This window comes from Camellia sinensis, chromosome 7 (assembly GCF_055761805.1).
Source record: "Camellia sinensis isolate YWXY chromosome 7, ASM5576180v1, whole genome shotgun sequence".
Classification (NCBI taxonomy): domain Eukaryota; kingdom Viridiplantae; phylum Streptophyta; class Magnoliopsida; order Ericales; family Theaceae; genus Camellia; species Camellia sinensis.
In genome coordinates, this window is record NC_138967.1 from 191,130,774 (window position 1) to 191,149,443 (window position 18,670).

General features: G+C 35.2%; 2 protein-coding genes across 2 annotated transcripts; both read right to left on the reverse strand.

The window, feature by feature from the left end:
- Positions 1-580: 580 nt before the first annotated feature.
- On the reverse strand, positions 581-7,102 carry LOC145796411 (uncharacterized). The gene is made up of 4 exons (XM_082881512.1): positions 6,608-7,102; positions 2,242-2,291; positions 1,861-1,942; positions 581-759 (listed from the first exon to the last, which is right to left on the reverse strand). The coding sequence occupies exons 1-4, from the start codon at positions 6,858-6,860 to the stop codon at positions 581-583; spliced, it is 564 nt and encodes a 187-aa protein (XP_082737638.1). The 5' UTR covers positions 6,861-7,102.
- Positions 7,103-7,828: 726 nt separating this feature from the next.
- LOC145796468 (calcium-transporting ATPase 12, plasma membrane-type-like) lies at positions 7,829-11,522 on the reverse strand. The gene is made up of 2 exons (XM_082881681.1): positions 8,994-11,522; positions 7,829-8,516 (listed from the first exon to the last, which is right to left on the reverse strand). The coding sequence occupies exons 1-2, from the start codon at positions 10,703-10,705 to the stop codon at positions 7,844-7,846; spliced, it is 2,385 nt and encodes a 794-aa protein (XP_082737807.1). The 5' UTR covers positions 10,706-11,522; the 3' UTR covers positions 7,829-7,843.
- Positions 11,523-18,670: the final 7,148 nt, after the last annotated feature.

The window sequence follows — 18,670 nt, forward strand, 5'->3', positions numbered from 1 at the left end:
TGTGAAAATTTGTTTGGTGATGTGTTTTGAAAATAATTTTCAAAACTTAATTCAACTAATAATTTATCATCAAACACACAACTCATATATCGATATCTATATTTTTTATCAACAATAACAACCAAACTATTTTTAAAATACTGAAATTAAAAATTGATTTTTTTTGTCAATTATTTTTTTTTAGTAATTTTTTTGAATAATTGTTGTTTCGAAATAATTTTTTCATTTTAAAATAAACCAATGTCAATTTTTTTCTGCCAATTAATTTTTCTATCGATATCCATATTTTTTATCAACAATAATAACCAAACTATTTTTAAAATACTAACATTAAAAATACCATTTTTTTGTCAATTAATTTTTTTCCAAATCTTTTTTTTGAATAATTTTTTTTTCAAATAATTTTGTCATTTTAAAATAAACCTATGTCAATTATTTTGTGTCAATTAATTTTTCTATCAATTTATTTTTTACGCCTGTACAAACATCTTATAAAATACGTTTTTAATTTTTTTCTAAAATAATTGATAGAAAATCTGAATAAAATCTCACCTTTCTGAACCTATTGAACCTCACCTTTCTATAAAATAATTGATGCCAGTTCATCTTCAGAGAGGAGGACAACCGGCCGGTCATCCCCAAGGTCTACCGGCCGGTCATCCCCAAGGTTTGATACACAGATGAGGTTCACGTGAAACAGAGACGATGGAAGAGAAGGACATGGAAGCTTTTCAGAAACGTTGAAAGTGAAGATACAAGCTGCCAAATGGATTTTCAAAATCTAATTCGAATTAACACGCTGAATCAACTTTTGAACATCCTATCCAAACGTGAAGCGGGAGTTCACATGTAGAATCACGTTTTGAATTCACAACCAAACACAGCCTTAGTCTCTGCCATTGTGTGATCTTTTTATGTTTTAGTGTAAGCAACAATGTTATGAAGATGCAGAGGGTCAATGACCATGTTGGCTATGCATTAAAGTGGAACATGAATAATATGATGGCTGAAATTTGATTTTCAAACTAAATTTTATTTTTTGAATCTTTTATTTTTGTCTTTAATAAATTTTTTTCATGTTTTAAATTTTTTATTAGATGCACTTCATTCATATCTTTCCAGTGTCAAACATTTTAAAAAATTCACTCCCTATTCTTTGAAAACAAAAAAAAAAATTTACACCGTACATTTAGACACGGACATACGCTAGTATATATATATATCTAATGAAATGTATTAAACAGAATGTATTGATATAACCTTTGAGAAGAATGAAAAAGACAAAAACAAAGAACTTCAGCCGGAAAAGAATCGTTTCCACGATTGCCAAGGGAGAAATCCGCCTGTCAGAGAACTAGAATGCTTATTATCAACATTAGCAGGGAAGGAAGATATCAAAAGCTGATATTTGACATCAAAGCGAAAAAAGGAACAAAAAAAATACAGAGAGATTGTTGGACATCCCACAAATGTGAATAAAAACACAGACATACCAAAGAGAAAAACATACATTAGAAATCTACTATAAACCATAGAGTACAAATTTCAGACTAAAAACACCCAAAAAATAACATCAATAACTGAATCCTAAACAATCTCAGTGTAACTAAGTATTTTCTACAAACCCTCTCAATCTCACTTGCACCTAGAATTTTTGTAAGTTCTTAATTATAGTCCAACCCAATGAACTCTAATCCCCATACAGTAAAGAAAATTTTACATATTGAATTTTTAGTGAATTCCAGAATCTATATTCTAACCCAAATACATGACACATTCTCAACAAAGATTACTAATACTATAAACACACAAACAATTCAAGAATAAAATTTGTTTCAGGGGCAATAGAGAAAATCTTACCACAACCAGGGCAGCGGAAATAGTATTTGTTACTCAAAACAAGTCCTGAGCCTCCACATACCCCACACTTTCTCTGAGCTACCTGTAAATACAATGTCAAAACTTCAGTGCAAGGCATAAACAGATAGTAATGATGATCCATAAGCAATAAGGAATTAATTTTTCTTAATACAACAGTTGAGGGAAGGGACTACAATAGATTAAAATGTGAAGTTTAGAGATATAATTGACACAAATTAAAGATTAAAAGACTAAAATGAAATCAGTGTATTCTAGATTATTTGTGTAATTTACCTTTTTTTTAATTATTAAAGGGTGATTGTGTGGAGTTTAACTGATCTGAAATTCTGGGACATGATAAAAAATATATATTTTGCTTACAATTCGCTTGCTAAATTCAATCCCAGCAACCACAAATGGCGTTACACCAGCTAAAAAAATTGCACAGAATTTTAACTTTACCCGAAATAAAATACATAGATACCAAGATGAGAGTTTAGCCACTGTTTGGTTTATGAGAAAGAGCAAGGAAAATACTACAGTGAACTTAGAGCAACTGTTAAAATAACACATATATATAAAACACCCACTTTAAGAATGAAGAATATGTTGTAATAAAATGGCACAATGTTATTTTATAAACTTTACATTTGACAAGTTTATTTTTTTTTAATAAAAATTAGGTTTATGTCATTAGAATTGTAACTTATCACTAATTTAATCCCGACATATATATACTAGCGTATGCTTGTGCCTGAAAGTACGATTTAAATAATGTTAGGATAAGATTAGAATATAATTGTAATCCCAACACTATTTAAATTTATTTTTTAATTTGATAAAATCACAAATTTATTATAAAATTTTGGAATTCTCACAAAATTCCTCGTGAAAACTCACTTTTGCGTATATAATATATAACTAGATAGATAGATGTGCCTGACATACATACAATTTCCACGAGCATACATATAATATTTCTTTTGCTTATTTAATTATAGAGAAATTATATGTATGCCCATAATGTCCTAACTTATTACGAGCATATATACATTGTATAGAAATATATGTAAAATATATTGAAGAAAAATGAGAAAATAAAAAAATAAACAAATAAAAATGGGAGAAAATAAAAAAATAAAAAGAGAAGAGAGAGGAAGATGGGATCATAGGATCATGGATGGATGGGTGAGAAAAGAAAAAAAGTAAGAGAGAAGCGGAAAAATATAAAATGTATATATAGGATATTTTTTGAAAAAATATATCTCACCCATTGTTTTATCATTTGATTAGATCTGAGCCATCCAAATGTCGTAAGAGGACAAAAATATGTTGAAGATTCAACAACCGTTCTGCTTTATCAAAATATGTTGAAGATTCATATAATGTCTAAATTTATGAAGTCTATCAGGTATTCAATATATTTAAAAATAATAATTAATTGTTCAAATTCATTTAATTTATGGACTATAAAATTTGTTAATTTAATCTCCACTATACACAGTAAAATCTAACTCTTAATTATGAGATCGTAGACTTTTCCATATATAATATGAATAAAAATAAGTGAACAAAAATGAGAATAAAAAAATAAACAAATAGAGAGAAAAACAAAAATAGGAGAAAATTTAAAAAATAAAAAGAAAAGAAAGAGAAAAGTGGGATCGTGGGATCATGAATCGATGGGTGAGAAAAAGAAAAAGTAAAAGAGAGATGCGGGAAAATAGAAAATGTACATGTAAGATATTTTTTAACCGTTATTTTATAATTTGAATAGATTTAAACAGTCTAAATGTCCTAATAAAACAAATGTATGTAGGACAAATTCAAAAATCATTATATTTTATTATATATATATATATATATATAAAATCTTCACCAATTTATTAAGAGTCTTGCTAACAACGGCGTCTCAGCATAAGAAGAAGAAGAAGAATAAAAATTTAAAATATGACACTTTTTATTGAACTCAAATGCACTTTTTAATTATTTCATCTAAACATTTCTTACTGTAATTCAAATATTAAACAATGTTTACTAGGGCACTTCCTAGTATTTGCCATTTATTAATAACAAGTGAAATTATCAGTAAATTTGTTTCATTTTTTTAGATGCATCTATCTAGATATATTTAAAAAATAAAATATTTTATAAAGAAATTTTAATAAATACTTTAGTATTTAGTATTTTTTTTTAAAATTGTACTTTTAATTGTATTTATAGATGTAAATAAATAAAAAAAATATTGATTAAAATACTTTAAAAAATTCATTAAAAATAAAGATATAAGAATTGAAAAATAAAAAATTATTTGAATAATTCATGCAACAAAATGAGAAAAAAAATCACAAAATTAAAAGGAGCTATTATTCTTACTCCATTTTGTTTCAGATATACTTCATTCTTTGTTAGGAATGGTAATGGGGCGGGGCCGAGGATCGCCCTCCCCGTCCCCGATCTCCGAAGCTACAAAACTCTCTGTCCCTGTCCCCGATCCCCAGTGGGAAACCCATCACACCCCCGCCCCTAACGGGGGATCGGGTTTCCCCGACCCCAGAAAATCCCCGCAGCTCTCTCTCTCTCTCTCTCTGCATTTAGCTTTCTCTCTCAATAATAAATCACCAACAACATCATCAACAACAACATCATTTTCATCATCAACAACATCATCTTCATCATCAACAACATCATCAATGGCAACCAAAAAAAAAAAAAAAAAAGAAATGGAGACAGATAGAGACACATACATGTAACACACGGATATACATGTATACATACAAACAATAACACACAGACATACATGTAATACACAGATCTGAGATGTGAGATGTAAGAACAAGGAAGGCGACGGTAGCGGGATCTACTAAGATCTGCCCAAATCTGCCATGGCGGAAATCGAAGCCGGAATATGAAAGCTCGACGGTGGCGTGGAGGAGAAGGAGGTGACGAAGGAGAAGGAGGAGACGACGGTGTGCGTACTGCTGCGGAGGAGGAGACGACGCTGTCGCCACTGTGGAGAGAAGAGTGAGTGAGAGAGAGCTGTCGCCGACTGAGAGCAGAGTAAGTGAGAGAGAGTTGCCTACGAAAAGAAGAGAGTGAAAGAGAGTAGAGGGAGAGACTCTCTGAGTCAGAAGAACGAGAGACTGAAAGAGAGAGAGTTGATTGAGAGAGAGAGAAGATAAGAGAGTCAGAAAGATATAGGAATGGCAACGGGGGGAGGCGGGGGATCGCACTCCCCATCCCCGATCCCCGAAGCTACAAAACTCCACGTCCCCGTCCCCGTCCCCGTCCCCAATCCCCGACGGGGAACCCATCACCCCTCCCACCCCCGCCCCCAACGGGGATCGAGTTTCCCCGACTCCGAAAAATCCCCGTAGCTCCCTCAACATCATTTTCATCAACGGCAACATCATCAACCACAAAAAAAAAAAAAAAAAATAATAATAATAATAATAATAATAATAGACAGACAGATTACACATAATGACAATACAAACACACATACATGTATATACATAAATGGCGAGATCCGATCTTCTCAGATTTGAGATGTGAGATGTAAGGTCTGCGGTGGTGTAGAGGAAATGGGATCTACTCAGATCTGTCCAGATCTGTCATGGTGGGGACCGAAGCCGGAGGAGGAGGAAGAGGCGGCGACGGAGGAGGGTGTGCGTACTACCGCGGAGGAGGAGATGCACCGTTGCCACTGGAGAGAGAAAGGAGATCGCACTCTTTGTCGCCACTGGAGAGAAGAGAGAATGCGAGAAGAGAAGAGAGAGAGAGTGTGTAAGAGATAAGAGAGAGAGAGTGTAGACCATGATGGTCTGACCATCCTAAACACATATATATATATATATATATATATAATATTTAAAGAGTCCTGCTGTGTTCAACCAAACCACACCCTAAACATATATATATATATATAATATATAATTCGGGGCGGGGTCGGGGCCAGGGATGAAATATGTATCACCGTCCCTGGCCCGAATGTCACCGGGGATTTATTTTTAAATACCATCCCCGGCTCGTAGGGAGTATTTTTCGGGGAAAAACAATTCTTATCGGGGACGAGGGGTCGGATCCCCGTGGGGCCAGGTTCAAATTGCCATCCCTAGAAAGATATTTATTTATATAATACCACTAAATAGAGTCAGTGAGAGATATATTTATTTATATAATACAACTAAACTATAATATGTGTAATACAACTAAACTAAACATATAGGCGGGGATGCATTTGGAGAAATTTCGGGGCGGGGCCTGGGCCTGGGCCGTGGCCGGGGTCGAGGAACCTATCTTCGTTCCTGGCCCGAAAATCATCAGGGACGTATTTTTTAATATCAATCCCGGCCCTATGGGGAATAATATTCGGGAAAAATCCTATTTATCGGGGCGGGACGGCCTGGGTCCCCGTCGGGCTGAGTTCATATTGCCAACTCTATTCTTTGTCCGTTATTATACATAATTATATTAATATATTTTCACATAAAATATACTCCTTAAAAAAACAATAATGCTTGAGACCACTAAAAGTGGTGCTCTAAAAGCATCACCAGTGATGTGGCAGTGGACGAAGCTCACTTTTTGTGTCTTGTTTTTTTTTTATTATTTATTTAAAGTGTTTACCAACTCATTAGTGATACTTTAGAAGCGCAAATAAGACAAGAATACAAAATACACTTTGAACAAATAGAATGAGAATAACGGATCCCTGTTAAAAAGCGGGCAAATAGGGAAAGAACACCCAAAGCGCCGACGACAATTTGCCAGGAAACCGCCACCTGAACCGGATCCGCCGCAGCCAAAACATCGTTAATCGCCGCCGCGGCAGTTGTTGGCGTCTTGAAACGGTGGGTTTTGATGGAATCATTGTTTCGATTTCTGGAAATGAGATTGATGACAGGTTTGGAATGGTCGGTGACTCTGCCGCCGCCGTGGACGACGGTCATGGTGGTGGTGGTGGTGGTGATGGTGGCGGAGGAGGAGGGAGGGACCATACGGCCGGAAAAATCGAAGCCTCCATAGCCGACGGCGAGGAAGTCAGAGCCACACAGAGCGTAGTGTTTGAAATTGTGTCCGGTTCTGGGTTTTGGCTTGGCGCCAACCGTATGGTTAAGTTGAGAATTGTGTGGGTACAAGTCATTCGGTCTTTTGCAGTTTTACAACTGTTTGTACCCACATAGGCCCTGTTTGGATTTTTCGATTGGACCCTGTTGTTGGTCAATTGTGAGCTTATCATGCTCCCACTTTCATGACTCAATCATTTGATTTTTAGATTGTGTATAACTTAATCATTTTAAATTTAATAATTGTACTCGTGAAATTTTATTATATTTCCCTATAAAAAAAAAGTTTAAATTAAATATAAAATATTTTTTTCTCTATTTTTGTTGGGTCAATAAAATGAAAAGAAACAAATATGAATAAATTTATTTAAAAAAATCTTTTTTTAGTTACATAAAAAAAATGAATATATATAATTAATTATATTTGTCTACATTTCCATTTACTTTTACAAAATTTAAGATTTAAAACACACTCTTACCTTGTTTAGTAGCAGACTCTTTTAGTAATTTTTTATTTTTTCGATTGAAATATAAGATGAAAAAAACTAGAGTGAGTGAAAATGAATATTTGATTTTTGATATTTGTTAATTTTTTAATTCTTTAAAGTGATTTTTGACTTTTAAACTATTTGTCAATGTTGCCAAATGGAGCCTTATTCAATTCATTTTCCCTCCAAATTAAACATAATTATCAATCTGATAATCATAACCCCTCTAGTTTATAATATTTATTTACAAAAAAATAAATAGCAAATATTGTATAAAAATTAAATAACAATCCGTGGTTATCAATATACATATTGAACGGTTTTATACCTTAAATGTGGTTTTTGTAAGGATAATATATTTAACGCGTTTTACACCTTGAACGATTTAAATTATCTAGAGTAAGGCCACCAATGCCGAAAGCTCCATCAGCAAACTGGAATACTCTTGGCAACATAGCCAATGGGCCAAGACAGCGCTGCTAGTCCGGTGCAAAAAAGCCACTTTCTGTAATCTAACAACCTCATCTTGTCGTTCTTGTGACAGAGCAGAGCCATTGCAATCTCCATCGCCGCCGAATGCAGTACGACGGTGGCCCCCGACGCCCCCACAAACCATCGGTTTCTATAAATTTTCTCGGAAAAAATTTTCCAGGAAAATATTTCCCCCCACCTCCCCCTCCTCCTCTCAATTTGACTGGCGTTGAGCAGACCAAAAACCTGGAACATGACGTAAGTGTTGAAGACAATCACATCTATTGTTGCTTGACCATCATCATCAACATGGAGAATAGTTTTTCCCTTGAAATGCAACATCAAAAGAATCCCACTCTGGTACACAACTTGAACCAAAACATTTCTCCACACGGCCTTCGATGGCAGCAGTGCTGATGCCAATGGAATTGTTTCACCTGGAGGTGGATCGGAGGCGGCCAGAGCGAAGGCGCCAAGTGTGTCGGTGACGAGGCCAACCCACAAAAGTTGAACGGCCGATAGCGGCATATTGCCAGAGGGGATGGCGGCGATGAAGTTGACGGCAACTCCGACTATGTTGACGATTAGGTGGAGCTGGATAAATTTCTCCATGTTGTGATACACAAATCTATTGGAAAAATTGCAGGTCTATTAGAAAAAAAAAATACAACTAATAATAATTAACCCAAAAAATCATTGAGAATAGACTGTAAAATGGTTGAACTCTTTTGGGAATTGTACATACTTCTCCTTTTGCATTGAGTTGATTGGTCTCAAAATATAACGAACTTCTGGTTTGCTTTTATACAACAAAATCGTACTCAGGAACCATTGTTAGGTTAGTAAAATAACAAACAAAAAATTAAAAAGAAATATTATCATAATAACGATAATAATAATAATATAGATAGACAAAAAAACTATATATATATAAGAGTAGATTAATGGTGAGTTGATCAAAAAACACAAGAAAAAGTAACTGCTGTGATAAAACTCAGTTTGCTCATTGAATCAAGTCAAAAATCAAGTTGCTCAAAAACTCATAAAAACAAACTTTTGTATGCACACCAAAGGATGAAGAGATATAGTTCTGCAGTATACAAACCTTCCACGCTTGATAACTGCAACGATGGACTCCAAGCTTCTATCCAACATGATAATGTCGGAGGAGCTCTCTTTCGCCACCGCCTTGGCACCACTGTCTCCAATCCAGAACCCGATGTCGGCTACATTGAAGGCGGGGGAATCTCTGGTACTCTGGACGGTGACAGCTATTACTTTGCTACGTTGCCTCTGGTACTGGATCAATCGAAGCTTGTCGGATGGAGAGGAATTTGCGAGTACCCGAATATCGCCGACACTCCTCAGTTGGCTCTCGTCGATTTCCAGGATGTTTTGGATTTCGGAAGCTTCAACTATGGCTTTACTGACGTCATCGTCGGTAGGGTTGACAACTCCACTGTTGATACCCATGAAAGTTGCAGTGTTTTTGTCCTGATTTAGTATCAGTGAGATGTTAACTCCGGCTTCTCGGCAAGTTTTGACGGCCTGTTTTAGGTCTTCCTGGTATGGATTACTCAATCCCACAAAACCCAGCAATGTCATTTTTTGCCTCATCAGTTTTGGGGGTTCTTGTTCTTTTTGTTTTTCTTCTTCATCGACAAGGTCTATTTCTTCTTGTTTTTTGAGTTTTGGGGATTCTTCTTCAACATCATCAACAACAAGGTCTTCTTCTTCTTCTTCTTCTTCTTCTTCTTCTTCTTCTTCTTCTTCTTCTTCTTCTTCTTTTATGAGTTTTGGGGGTTCATCATCATCATCTTCACTTTTTCCTTCTTCTTTTTCGATTAAAACTTGTTTGTAAGCAAAAGCAATGCAATGACCACAATCACTTACAATTCGCTCACTGATTCCCTCCAAAAGAATTCTTTGATTTTCATCTATGTAATATTGTTGCCCGTCCACCGAGTAGAAGTGTGAGCACATGGGCAGCACGATCTTTGAATCGCCTCTCCAATGCATGTGAATGATGTTTTTCTGATTATCTCCATTCCTCCTCAACGATAAACCGCGACAATTCCCAACAATAGATGCATCTTCTTCTTCTTCTTCAGTGTGAAGAATTGTGAAACTTTGCACCAACTCCTCCATTTTAACGCCCAAGAACAGCTTTGCCCAACAAAGTAAAGCATTTTTGAAAGGACCAGACCTGGTGAGGTGGCCGACCCCTTCACGTAGAGTATCGAGGAGTTCATGAGTTAGCTCTGTTGTCGCCTCCTTGACAATCTTTCCACCAATCCAAAGATCCGCCATACTTGTTTTGTTTAAGGCCAAATCCACGGTTTCGCAGGTGTAGATGGCGGTGACCAATCCTAATCCTACAAAGGCGGGTAGGTTTGTGACGATGGCTTGATGATCAATTTTCAACTTTCTTTTTGAATACAAGAAAGTGGTGAAAATCCCTAAATTCAAACCTTCTCTTACTCCCATCAACACCACTCCAAGGAAAGCAGTCAGTCTACTGAAAATGCCGCTGTTTTTCTTAAAAACTATGGTAGCGTCGCTTATTAGCTCTTCCATGGACGTATTCATAATACTTTTAGACTCTGCCTCGTGTTGTTTGATGTGAATTCCATTGTTGTTGGTCCTCTTCTTCAACAAATAGCATAGCAGCTGCACCACAAGAAGAGCCAAGGACAGGCCGAGCATGATCTTTTCCGTGTTCACTCTTAGCTTGTCCACATTAAACAACCGCCGCGAGTTATGGTGGTTCATCATCTTGCTCCACTGGGGGTTTTCGGCCACCGATATCACGATCATGTGACAGTCCCGACCGCCACCTCTGTGCCTCCGTGGATCGCTGGGAAGCGATAGTAATCCATACCAACTGGATCTTCATTTTCAACGTCATCGAGCTTGAACGGAGAACTGCCCTTTATGAACAACCCATCAGCCGGAACCCTATCACCGGTCTTCAAGATCACAATTTCACCAACCGTGACTTGGGAAGCGGGAATTTTTTGCAAATTCCTGTCTCTAATGACATCGACCACCGCCAAGTTATTTTTGGCGATTGTCAACATACTCAGACGAGCTCTTTCTTTGTAGAGCTTGACAAAGAAACTAACAAACACAAGAAAGAACATTATGGTTCCATCACACCACCCAGATTGGATCCCATACTTGAGCATGCCGAATACAACTGAGAGCGTTGCACAGCACAAGAGTAGGATCGTGGTGGGCTCTTTGAAAGATTCGAAGGCGAGCTTGAAATAGCATTGTTTTGTGGTTAGTGCCAGTTGACCACCATCTTCACAAAATTGGTTTGAACCAAACACTTCATGACGGAGACGAAGATCTTGGTCATCACCCTTTATACCCATTTCAAGATTGCTTTCTAGGGCCGATGCAATCCCTTCTATGCCGCCGTACTGACCAAGAAATTCAATGTTATTTGCATCAAGAATACAGTCGAGGGTTTTCGGATCGATAGCAAAGTGGGCAAGGCTTTGATTCCGGAGAATCTTGGTTTGTTCTGGAGCTCCAAGCTCCACATCAACGTAACGAATTTGATGCTGTAGTGGTTGCATTATTTGGGAAGTGAGAAAGAGATGAGAAGATTGAGATTTTCCGGGGAAAAAAGATGACGAAATTGAGTTTGATGATGGTTGAAATGAATTACAGAAATGAGTTCAAATATATAGGCAACGGCTCCAAAACCTGCCGTGAGATCTGGTGCACGGAACACTAAAGTCCAACGCTGTCTGTGTTTTTAAGGAAGTTTCAATGTAGTTTCATTATACATGGATATCGGCTTGCCACTCCAACGCAAAGCAAAGTAAACGTCAAAAGTCATTCTTATATGCAGAGGGTTTAAAACAGAAGCAGAGGGTTTAAACAGAAGCAGAATGATAAGAAACAAAAATGATTATAAAATTATAAAAAAAAAAAAACATATAATATGTAAGTTCATTTTTTACACTTATTTTTTAAATTTCATGATTTGTAAGTAGTATAATTAGTTGATAATTGAGAATATATGAAAAAGAGTGTTACTTCAAACATTTTAATTGATTGTCATATCATTGGACTTAAAATTTTGGTCTAATTTTTGGACTTGTATATCAATGTCCTAAAACAAATAAAAATAAATAATACTAAAGTATCATGAAAGAAATATTATGCAATGTTTCATGAAATTTTTTTATCATTTGATTAATGCGTGATATTTTTATTGTGTGTAATCCAAAAATAGAGAATTTTCATAAAATTTTTCATGATTTTTCTTTCATGATGCCCAACCAAAAAAAAAAATTGAGTAACAAAAGAAGTAATTTTAGAGAAGAAACGAATTCTTGGTTTTAATTATTCTAATTCAAAAGTTAGATTTATTTTTAATTTAATGATGTAATAGTTTATTAGGATATTTAAGGTAATTTGTTTTTTGGTCTTCTTTAATCACAAGTTAATTATTTATTGGAGGAGGATCCCCCAGTACATAATTTAGACTGGAAAGCACTGTTCCGGCCCATGGGACCTAGCATGGGTCTCATTTCAATAACTTAAATCATTCATTTTGTTGAATACTTCGTATATTTCATTAACAGAAAAAATTAGATCAATTCGATAATTATAACTAGCTTAATTTATCACATTTTTCACCAAAAAATAAAAATAAAAAAATAGATGGCAAAAAATAAACCATACAATTTTTTTTAATGACAAATGCAAATAATTGAATTAGTTACCGTTATTGAATTGACCTAATTTGTTTTGGATGAAATACATGAACTGTTCAATAAAATGAATGATTTAAGTCATTAGAACGGACCCGTAATAGACCCCATCGGTTAAAAGAGCACCCTCCAATCCAAATTTTGGATTAGAAGGAATCTTCATTGTTATCTATTTTACATATGACTGAATCTTAAAAATAGATCTGAAAAGTAAGTTTTTATTTATATTTTTTCTTTCTATGCTATGTAATTTACTTCTTTTTCCTTGGGAGAGGATTCTCTATCACGATTAGAAATATTTTGTAAAAAGTTCACTTGATACAATTTTTTTTGAAAGTTTTGAATTTTTGACTAGTTTAGACAAATGTATAAGATAGAAAATGTCCGCATAATTTTTTTAAAATATTTAATAAAAATTTAAGTGAAAATTATTATTCAGTAGTAGTTTCAAAAACTAATTTCATAGTTATAAAAAAAAGTTTTATTTTTAATTATCAATATTAAAAAGTTTATCATTTATTTTTAATTATTTTTTAAAACTACTCGTGAAATGAAAATTTTCCAAAGTTTAAAGAAAGAAAAAAAAGTGAGCAAATAAATTGGTGCCAAGAAAGTCTAACTGCTTTGAAAAAAAAAAAAATCTTTCTGAAGTAAAAGATGGACATGACTCCTCTCCATCTGGGGAGTGTGGGGGTACTAGTGGCCTTGATTTGGCCCATATTGATAATTTAGACTATTTAATATATATAATTTATCGTATATATTATTTTTGTAAAAATTAATTTGATGGATTATTGATAATTACTTGATCCAATTACATTTCTATCATCTAATCAAGTAATTATCAATATTCAATTAATATAATTTTTTATAAAAATAATATATTCAATAAGTTTTATACATTAAACGATTTAAATTATTGATATGATCCCGAATCTAAGGCCTATCAATGCCCAACACTCCTCTCCAATTAGAGAGGAGCCTGTCCCAAAAGGAAAAAATGAAGAAGAACAAGGAGAATAGAACACCAAGGATCCTCTAGAGTTTTTTTTCTAAAATTTTCTAAAGTGGTGTGTTGTGTGGTTGAGATTTAATGCTGAAAAATTGATGTGACTTTTCATTAAATCTCAACCACACAATGCACTACTCTAAGAAACTTTAGGAAAAAAAAACTCTAGAGAATTCTTGCTCAGAATAGAAGCGGAAGCAGACAGCTATGTTTGGCGCCTTTTTTTTAGATTAAAATAGTAAAAAAAATAATATAAATTTTTTAATTTAATAAAATAAAATATTATATTTAAATTATAATTATTTTATTTTTTTCTCTCATATAAATTTAAAAATTTAACCTAAACAAAAAATTTTAACTCTAAATTGAAAAATTAAAAAATTAAAAAGTAATTCACGTCTCAAACGATGGCAAAAGAAACGGAGGGAGACTGACCCACGCCATCACCACCTACCACAAGTCCAAGAATGGGTTCTTGGAAATTTCCAGGAGGTCATGAGACGAAAGGTTGCCACGTTTTGTTGGGCTCCCGAACCATACGTAATGGTGGGTCCCCATAGTACGTCATCCACCGTGTTGCTTCATTAATCAGGATGGGCCCACCAAATCTATTTGTCTTGTCATTGCCTCCTGGGCAAATCTAGAGAGTGGTGATACTCGGGATGACAATTTGAATTCAGTCCCATAGAAACTCGATCATCGTCTTTGATAAGAGTGATTTTTTTATGAAAAATACTCCTGATGGGTCGAGGATGGTATTTAAAAATAAATCTTTGGTGACATTCTGGTCGGAAACGGGATACATATTTCATCCCCGATCCCAGCCCCGCCTCCTGCCCCGGTCAACCCCCCGATTTATATATATATATATTATATATATGTCACACCCTCTGACACGCTCTATCTCACACTCTCTATTATATTTATATATTATATTATATACATTTCAACCCCGGTTGAATAGCTCAGCAGCAGCTCTTATCTCACACTCTCTTATACTCGCTCTCTCACTCTCTCTCTTCTCTTCTCGTCACACAGACACAGACGCAGGAGCCTCCTCCAAGCCACCACCGCCTCCTCCTCCTTCTTTAGGCCATTACCACCTCCTCCTCCGTCGCCACGGCAGATCTGATGAAGTGCAGTACATCGTCGATCTCCACCGCCGATCTCCACCGCCGCCCTCCTCCGTCGATATCCTCATCCGCCGCCCTCATTAGCTCAGATCTGATGATCTGTAATTTTTTTTTTATCTGTTGATGATCTATAATTTTTTTTTTTTTTGATCTGTTGTTTTTTTTGTTGATCTATGTTGATAATGTTGAATGTTGAAACAAAGTTGATGGTGTTGAATGTTGAAACAGATCTGTTTTTTTTATGATCTGTTATTCTTTTCTCTTTTTTTATCTGTTGATGGTGTTGAATGTTGAAACAGAGTTGGATCGGGGACTTTTCGAGGTCGGGGAAACCCGATCCCCATTAGGGATGGGGATGGGGACTGTGACAGGTTCCCCGTCGGGGATGGGGGCCGGAGAAGGGGAAGTTTTGGCCATCGGGGATCGGGGGCGGGGAGGGTGGTCCTCGGCCCCGCCCCGCCCCGCCCCACCCCGTTGCCATTCCTAGGTGATACAAATTAGACAGGTTTGATTGGATGGATTAGAGTATGGGATTGAGATTATTAATCTGTGAATTTAATTATCTTATGTTTGTTTTAACGTTTTGGTTTAGGATTATTAATCCAATGGATAATTAATTCAATGGATAATTAATCTAATAAATTTGCAAAATTATTAGTAATGGGATAGGGATGAGATTATTAATCAAATGGATAATTTATCCTATTAATCTAATTGAATAGTGAATACCACACTAATTTGATAGGATTATTAATACTTCACTATTAGTCTTGTGAATCAAACATGACCTAAGATAATAGTATTAATGTCAATTTTAATGAATTGATTGTGTCAAAAAGATAGATAAATAAATAAATAAAGCTAAATTATCACATTAGTGATAGGATTCATATGGTATCACTTCATTAATAATGTATTAACAGCGTTGAATTAATGATCTCAAAGACTTTTTCAAATCTATATGGTGCTCCCACCTAGTTATTATTGGTAAAAATAGTAAAGAATAATGCTTGGGACCCCCTTTTGGGGGTCACCCCCTCACCCCCCTTTGCCATGTGGCAGGGGGTGATTGGTGGAGCAGGAAAAAAAAGAAAAAGAAAAAGAAAAGGTGACCAATGAGAGAGAGAGGGGGTCAAAGGGGGTGGGGAAAAAAGGGGGATGGATCATTACTCAATAGTAAATTCCATTGCTTATTTGCCACTTTTAGAAGAGACCATTAGATATTTGTCCAAATATAAATGAGACGGAGCAATGTTTATGGGGGCAACGAATAATTTCTCCTATTTGTCCCATTGTAAACATTTTTTTTTTAATTTTAAATTTTTATACAGTACAAACATATTTTTCAAGGGAATGGACTTCTCAACCATTCACAAAATGGATTGCAGCGTATTGTTAGATTCGTAAAATTTATTATCCGTCCTATTTTGATAATTTAAATTATTTAATATATAAAATTTGTTAAGTATTTCACTTCTACATAAAATTACATTAATCGAATATTAATAATTCTTTAATCGGAACATATTTTTGTTAACAATTTATTTTTAAAATCATATTTACTATTTGAAAAAATATGTTTCGATGAAAGGTTGTCGATATCCGATTGACGTGATTTTTTTGTATGAATGAATTACTCGGCAAATTCTACACATTGAACAGTTTAGATTATCGAAACGAGACCCGGGGTAAACCTTACAAGTAGGGATGGCAATTTAAACCCGGCTCGACGGGGACCCGACTCACCGATCCTAATTAAAACCGTTTTTTCCCGAAAAATACTCCCGACGAGCCGGGAATGGTATTCGAAAGTAAATCCCTGATAATTTTCGAGTCGATGACGGTGATACGTTTCCCAGCCTCGACCCGACCCGTCTTCGTCCCCCTTCCCGTCCCCGTTTTCCCGAATTGAAATTACCATAATACCCTCTATCCATTCATATATATAACCCCATCATTCTATTATACCCATCTTCTCTCTCTCTCTCTCTCTCTCTCTCTCTCTCTCTCTCTCTCTATTCCCTCTATTCTCTTTCACTCTCTCTTTTCTTTTCGCAGTTGATGCCGTCTCCTTCTTCGCGGCAGTACGCAGTCACCCTCGCCTCCTCCTCCTCTATCGCCTCTTCCTCTACACCACCGCCGAGCCTCCATACTCCAGTGTCAGTTCCCTCCGCTACAGCAGATCTCAACAGATCCCATCACCGTTGATTTACTTTTTCTCACATCTTATATCTCAGATCTAAGGAGATCCCACCACTCAAATCTCATGTAAGTGTGTATGTATACATGTATGTATGTGTGCGTCTCTATCTGTCTCCATTTCTTTTTCTTTCTTTTGTGTATGTGTGTATCTATTACTGCCATTGATGATATTGTTGTTGATGATGTTGATGTTGATGTTGATGAAAATGAAATAGGGGATTGGAAGAGGAGGACAATCAAAGTCCATGACTTCACAAAACCATATATCTATATATATTGTATCTTATATACTATTAAATGAACATTTGGGTTCTTGACATTTTGTATGTTTCCATTTTTCTACCCATCTCTATCATCCATAGTCATCTATCTCTATCTCTATATCTGCTATTATTATTGAGAGAGAAAGCTAAACACACAAAGAGAGAGAGAGAGAGAGAGAGAGAGCTATGGGGATTTTTCGAGGTCAGGAAAACCCGATCCCCGTTAAGGGACGATGGCCGGGAGGGTGATGGGTTCCCCACCAGGGATTAGGGATGAGGACTGGAAATTTTGTACCTTAGGGGATCAAGGACAGGGAGTGTAATCCCCAGCCCGACCCCAGCCCATTGTCATTTCTACTCACAGGGCCAATAGTACTGCCCAGTGAATTTGAGAGAAGCTCATAAGAGTATTGAAATTAGCAGGTATTTCAAAGCACGGCCACATGGTGTTTTATGATATTATAATTGATGGAGAATGTAAGAAATTATGATTTTGTATTGAGTGATTGGGAAATATAAAGGGATATGATGAATAATAATTGGAAAAAGAGTATGAACGCGCGGTTACTATGAAGGGACATGATGAATCATTTGTTGCAACTTATGACATGTAACTTGCTTTAAAAAAAAAATAAATTTAAATTGAGAAATAATGAGAGAAATGTTTTTAACTTTTATTTTTTAATTGACTTGAAGTAGAGATCACACCTGATTAACACCTAAATACTCGTCATAAACACTTGATTTACAGCTTGAGTCTTCCCAAGTTACCTCAATTATTATCTTTAAAATTTTATCAAGGAGCCCAAAATTAATACATCCTTACATATGTAGATTAGTATCATATATCTATATCTATCTCTATCTATCCTTACTATTATTAAGTGAAAGTTGGATTAGTGTCCAAGCCTTTGGCCCTTATGCTACATGCTTCTTATTTTTCTAATTAAAATATATATATATATATATATATATATATATGTAGGGGCGGAGTCAAAGAAGGTCCCGGGGGTCACGTGCCCCCCTTTAATTTTGAACCTTTTCTTTTTTTTTTTGTTTTGTAGTCATATATAAAATGTATTTCTTTTTTTCTTAACATGTTCTTTGACTAAGAATTTATTGTATTGTTCACAATAAGTAGTTATTTGATACTTTAGGAGCACTAGGTGGCATTGTTTATGTAGTAGTTTAAACCAATAGAATAGTGGGAAATCTTATGAATTGAATATAATTAACTCATTTTTTTCACGTAGTTGACAAACTATTTAGTGTAATTTGTGATTTCTTATGCTTTGAGCATCATATAGGCAACATTATATGGTACACTAAGACTATTTTAATAATTTCCATTCAAAACACATCATTTATAAGCAATATCATCTCTTTAATATTTTCTGTCAAATAAAAATTAAATAGATTTTATAACAATTTGTGCTATAAAT

Excerpts from the sequence above, each read along its gene's own strand:
- LOC145796411 (XM_082881512.1), bottom strand. The coding sequence starts at position 6,860 with ATGGTCCCTCCCTCCTCCTCCGCCACCATCACCACCACCACCACCACC. Across the intron at positions 2,292-6,607 it reads AATTGTCGTCGGCGCTTTGG|CTGGTGTAACGCCATTTGTG; the intron begins GTGTTCTTTCCC and ends CAATTTTTTTAG. Across the intron at positions 760-1,860 it reads TTTCCGCTGCCCTGGTTGTG|CTTGTATCTTCACTTTCAAC; the intron begins GTAAGATTTTCT and ends TCCATTTGGCAG.
- LOC145796468 (XM_082881681.1), bottom strand. The coding sequence starts at position 10,705 with ATGATCGTGATATCGGTGGCCGAAAACCCCCAGTGGAGCAAGATGATG. Across the intron at positions 8,517-8,993 it reads GCAGTTATCAAGCGTGGAAG|ATTTGTGTATCACAACATGG; the intron begins GTTTGTATACTG and ends TTTTTCCAATAG.